Below are 6,104 nucleotides of genomic sequence, written 5' to 3' on the forward strand. Positions count from 1 at the left end.
TAAAGTCGTTATTTTAGTTTTCTTTGCGCACAAAAAGTATTCTCGTTGCTTCGTATAATTATGGTTGAACCCCTGATGGCACATGGACTATTTTAACAATCTCCTTGCTACGTTTCTGGACCTTGATTGTGGTAATTACATTGCTGTCTATGCAGGGTCAGAGCTCTCAGATTTCATCAAAAATATCTTAATTTGTGTTCCGAAGATGAACGAAGGTGTTACGGGTTTGGAACGACATGAGGGTGAGTAATTAATGACAGAATTTTCATTTTTGGGTGAACTGTCCCTTTAACAGGTTGGAAAAGATTCAAGTTTCAAGAGTTTAATGTCATATGTACAGGAAACAGTCTGTTACACCATACAATATAAAAGGTCAATGAGTATCTTCTGAAGCCACTTCAGGAGCCTGGCAGAAACTGTAATGTACCTTGGCACATCCGCGTCCCTTGGAGCTGGTATCCATCAGGACACACGCACTGGTATCCGCCGGGCTGATTCACGCATTGGAACTGGCAGATGTAGTTTGAGAATTCACACTCGTTGATATCTGGAAAACACGAATGAGAATGAAACTCACAGAATGACATAGTATTGCTCATTACTGTGGTTCCTGTCAATTTAATGTTTGTGGACCTAATCTTGATTACTACAGATAAAAATTACATATTTTTATTCTACACTATACTAACATAGGACAACCAGAAAGTGTCCACATGCTTTAAGTCCTCATCTAAAACAGTATATCAATAGTCATTTACAACAGGGATGATGACTATAACTATACATTTTCCATAATATTCTAATCCTAACAGCAAAGTCCAAGCCACAATGATGACAACAATGAGGAACAATCTTGTTAAAGTCACTTTCAGAATAATTTATTTCCAGCTGATGAGCAATAAACATTGACAGCCAATCAGAATCCAACTGACTTTAAAGGGCTTGAGCATTTAAAGTGGCAGATGACTAAATGTTATCAGAAAGTTATCGTCCTTTGGTTTGGACTAGTTATCATTCTTGGTGTAAACTCTTGGTAGTAAGGTTTTTGTTTTGTTTTTTGATTGAAAAAGTGCTCCTGGTATCTTCCTTTTAAACAAATGCCACTTAATTTAATATTTTTAATCATCAAATGCAAAGACATTGAGATGTTTTTAAGAGTGGCTTAAGTGTGCAAATACTTTTAGAGCTAAGTAGCTTGTAAAAGACCATTTAAATAGCCAACGTCGGTTTAAATAGCCTATCAAAGTACCTCACTTAATGTCTTTTATATAACCAAATATACACATTATATAATTAAACCTACATCAAGTGTAATGTTTCTCTTTGTTTCAGTTTGCCTAAGGATAGCATGCTAACAGATTAGCCTCCTAAGATAATAGCCTGCCATTGGAAAGCATGCAATATGCATGTTACTAGAAGTAATCAAAACAAACCTTCATAGAGTTTACTTTATATCATAATACCTATATATATATATTTTATTTATGAATTATATAACAATGCTAATTTGTCCAAGGCCCATTAGGATATTTTTATAATCAGCATAATATCCACACACATGGCAAAAAAACAAAACAAACATTGTACCATTATCGCCTTGAAATACTGTTTGATTATGATTAACTTTTTGTAGATGTTAGCTGTCAATACTTTATTTGTTTACATACACATCAAAATTATTGTTGATGAAATTTGATACTATGTTTAAAATATCCAGGAATATTCAAATTATATTATGTACTTTCAAAAACCTCAAAGGTTATACTTTTTAAAATACATTAACAAAGTGTAAAAAAAAAAAAAAAAAAAAACCTTGTAGAGAGTTTACTTTATATCATAATACCTATATATATATTTTATTTATGAATTATATAACAATGCTCATTTGTCCAAGGCCCATTAGGATATTTTTATAATCAGCATAATATCCACACACATGGCAAAAAAACAAAACAAACATTGTACCATTATCGCCTTGAAATACTGTTTGATTATGATTAACTTTTTGTAGATGTTAGCTGTCAATACTTTATTTGTTTACATACACATCAAAATTATTGTTGATGAAATTTGATACTATGTTTAAAATATCCAGGAATATTCAAATTATATTATGTACTTTCAAAAACCTCAAAGGTTATACTTTTTAAAATACATTAACAAAGTGTAAAAGGAGTAATAAACAAAATAACTGGACATTGCCAATTGCCCATTTCATTCAGTCCCTTAAATATAACACTAATAATGGCACTTATTTAAAACAGCATGTAGGATATCCAAAACACACATCGTTTCTGCACTCCTAATCATTCTTTGGTATGTCTGGCGAGCTTTCCAGCTTCGTTCTGGAGCACAGAAAGTGTCCTTTCACGCTGTGCGGGCCATCGTGGGTGGTCTGCGCTTATCTGCCAGGTTTGGTCAAGTAACTGTATACAAAGGCTTAAGAATAAGCCAGTTTTCTGTGATTCATATACAGACTATTGGATGTGCAAGTGCAAAACCTCCTCATCCAAACAAGGCAGATTCGTCCTAGGCTCCTAAGTGACCTATTTGAGGTATTAATGGGAGAATAATGTCAACGCACAGATCCGAAGACCCCCGGGAGGCCTCTTGCCGAGTGTTTCCAAAGCTTTGCTGACCAGCGTTTGGGCCCTTTCAGGGGGTTCAGCGCTGCTGATAGCCAATCTGGCCGGAAAAAATGAGGCAAGGCCTCACGCGCAATAGTTCAGATGCTTTTTTTCTTGCGCACCTCTTTGAGAGAGACACACCTGGAGTCTGTGATCACCCACATGACCGTGATTTGATTCCAGCAAACTGGTGTTAGATTCCAGAGGAAACACTGCCAAGGCACTTCTGAAAGAGACTGGCCGAAAATATGTAAACATTGCAGGAAGGCTGACTCTCTTTTGCGGGAAGAGGCCCGAGCTAATTGTTGACTCATTTTAATGGGCTGAGAGATACATGTCCTGACCCATACTTCCTCAAACAAAACCACATAAACTCTGGTAGCTGTATGATAACTGAAAGCATAGTCGCTGAAGGGCCATTTGACCCAAGGTTAGTCTCCAAGAGCATGTGCGCGAACCGACCAACAGTCCATTTACTGAATGTCTGAAGAATATTGCACACAACAATGGCTTAAATCAAAATACAATGGTTTGCACTACACACTTGTTTGCCTGGAGACAAAGTTTATGGATACCAGGTTGATGCATGATGAGTACTTTTGATTAAACAAAAAAATTGTGAGGTTAATGGCATTATTTTTTACAATTTATTTAATAATAATGATGATGACGATGATGATTAAAATAATAATTATATATATGAAATTCTTAAATTATATATTAATACAATATATTTTATTTATTGATTGATTGATTGATTTTAATTTTTAACAAAACTGCTTTAATGCTTATTAACATTTTTTAAAAAGTCATGTGGTGCATCCAGTGTGCACAAGCTATCAAAGAGAGGACAAGGTCAATAAGTATTTTAAAATATCATAAGACCTTTTTGACAGTGTTCAGGTGGTTAAATGTCATGTGGTGCAACTTGCCAAAAATTCATAATATTAGTGTTATATGCATTAAATATAGTTAGTGGCAAGTTTCTTTTTCCAAGACAAAAACAAAAAAATCTTAAATGAATAATGAATAAAATTAATATATTTTTTATTTTATTTATTTCTCATGAGAAAAAAAAAACTGCTTCAGTTTGGAAAACTTTAGCGACTGAATAAAGAGTTATGTGGTGCGACCGACATACACACGCAGAAAAAAAAAACATAAAATAGGAAATTATATGAGGCAAGGTCAGTTCAGATTGTAAAATGTCATGTGGTGCGACCCCCAAAATTTAAGAATTAATCATTCTTTATGTGTAAAAATAGTTTTTACTATCTATTTATAAAAGCGTATGTGAAAATAATTACTAAGACATGTACACTCACATGAACTCATATATATATTATTACATTTTGATGGTTAAACTGAATGACATTTAAATGGAAACATGAAACTGGTATTAAAGCTGCAGCAGCTATGTTTTGCTCCTTAATGTTATGATTCACCAGCAAGACCAAAACCAAACCAATGCTAACCAGTAAAACCCAACTTGACCTAGTATTAAAATAGACACGGATCTTTCCTGAGCCTTTTAGCAGCAGTGGAATCCGTTATCAAGTATTACAGCAAACGTAATCAGTGCAAATGAGTGCTCGTAGTATCTAATAAAATGATTTAAGATTGGGAAACAAATGTATTATTCTTGTTGGAAAGGTCAGTTCAGATTGTAAAATGTCATGTGGTGCGACCCACAAAATTTAAGAATTAATAATTCTTTATGTGTAAAAATAGTTTTTACTATCTATTTATAAAACCGTATGTGAAAATAATTACTAAGACATGTACACTCACATGAACTCATATATATATTATTACATTTTGATGGTTAAACTGAATGACATTTAAATGGAAACATGAAACTGGTATTAAAGCTGCAGCAGCTATGTTTTGCTCCTTAATGTTATGATTCACCAGCAAGACCAAAACCAAACCAATGCTAACCAGTAAAACCCAACTTGACCTAGTATTAAAATAGACACGGATCTTTCCTGAGCCTTTTAGCAGCAGTGGAATCCGTTATCAAGTATTACAGCAAACGTAATCAGTGCAAATGAGTGCTCGTAGTATCTAATAAAATGATTTAAGATTGGGAAACAAATGTATTATTCTTGTTGGATGACATGTTAGTTGGCATGTCTTTGCAATTCTTGTCTTTCAGTCTCATCGTGAATGGTTTATGCAATCTAAATTGTTTGCTTCTAGCACAGGGATTCTGCGTGCTGTAACATGACTGAGCCCTCTATCACGTTGGGAAAGAATTAGCACCATTAGCACACACACACAAATTGTTTTATTCACCAGATAGAAGAAGACAGACCCAGAGGAAGCAGATTTCTGGCACTGCATCCTCTGAACAGACACAACGACTTCCCAAAGAATGACATAATAACTTCCCAAGGGGTTCCCTTCCCATTCTGCACAGAGAGATCATCTTCCGTCCAGTATCTTAAACATGGCCTCTCAGTATTAACTGTAGACAAAATTAATATTTTTCCAACAACATTTATATCGCTAATATTTTAGGTGCTGGAAGCCTAAAAGCTGTAAGCTAAAAAGCTCATTTACATTTTCGCTACTAAGGAACTGTAGGCCACAAAATGTTGAGTGTATCATCTACACACAAACTAAACTTCGCATTCCACTCATTCTTGTGAATAGTGTGTACGAATCAGCATTCATAATTATTCTCCCATGGCCTTATGGGATAGAAGAGTGTCCATCAGATGTGCCATCAAAAATCTTGGCGGAAGTAGTAAACCATCTAGGTTATTTTGAAAATACTGTTTCATGAATACTAAGGATTTTGACATACTACTATTTTGGCATTCTGTACATCTATAGTCTATAAGTATGCGGTTTTGTACCAATTAACCAAACACGCAATCAAATTTACGTGAAAATCAAATTTGATCCAGGGCTGTACAGTATACATATACTGTATGTCGCACGTGCTATGAAAAAACTGGTCTGTGCGATGAATAAATTTACCACTGTAGCACGCGTGCGATACAGTTTTGCATGTTCATAACACAGCCGCTTAATAGTGTGAAGTGATTTCGTTGTGCTTGTTTGTGTGTGTGAGATTGATTATACTTGGTAGTTAGGGGTGTGCGATATGACGATTTTTGATCGTGGACGATAAAAATGTCTCCACGATCTGCTTTTGAAGAAATATCGTTGTATCGTGCTACAGCACACATTCTATCAGTTACAGTTCTGGTGCCTCCCTCCGTCTCAATATAATGTACAACGCCACATGCATTCACATCAGTGTTAGCTCAGCGGTAGAGTTACTCTCACGGGACACAGCACTTATTCTCTACTCAAAAGTACATTATTTGCATCTGCTTAAAAGCCTTGTCGGTGTTCTGACGATTTGTGCTACACTGTCAGATTTTGCTACCTCCCATTAAAACAGAGGGTAGCATAATTCGATAGCGAAAAGTGCTACCTATCAGATTTTGCTTCCAGCATGAT

General features: G+C 35.1%; 2 protein-coding genes across 2 annotated transcripts in view; both read right to left on the bottom strand.

The window, feature by feature from the left end:
• LOC107706117 (serum response factor-like) overlaps positions 1–2,595 on the bottom strand; it is a 29,707-nt gene extending 27,112 nt beyond the window's left edge. The window contains exon 1 of the mRNA XM_016509701.1: positions 2,585–2,595. The gene's annotated coding sequence lies outside the window, so the exon portion shown is untranslated. The remainder of the gene's footprint in view (positions 1–2,584) is intronic.
• LOC107706109 (EGF-containing fibulin-like extracellular matrix protein 1) overlaps positions 1–6,104 on the bottom strand; it is a 23,863-nt gene that overhangs the window by 4,735 nt on the left and 13,024 nt on the right. The window contains exon 5 of the mRNA XM_016509692.1: positions 428–547. Within this exon, the coding sequence (XP_016365178.1) occupies positions 428–547 (120 nt within the window). The remainder of the gene's footprint in view (positions 1–427; positions 548–6,104) is intronic.

This window comes from Sinocyclocheilus rhinocerous, unplaced genomic scaffold (assembly GCF_001515625.1).
Source record: "Sinocyclocheilus rhinocerous isolate Xijiao unplaced genomic scaffold, SAMN03320098_v1.1 scaffold3004, whole genome shotgun sequence".
Classification (NCBI taxonomy): Eukaryota; Metazoa; Chordata; class Actinopteri; order Cypriniformes; family Cyprinidae; genus Sinocyclocheilus; species Sinocyclocheilus rhinocerous.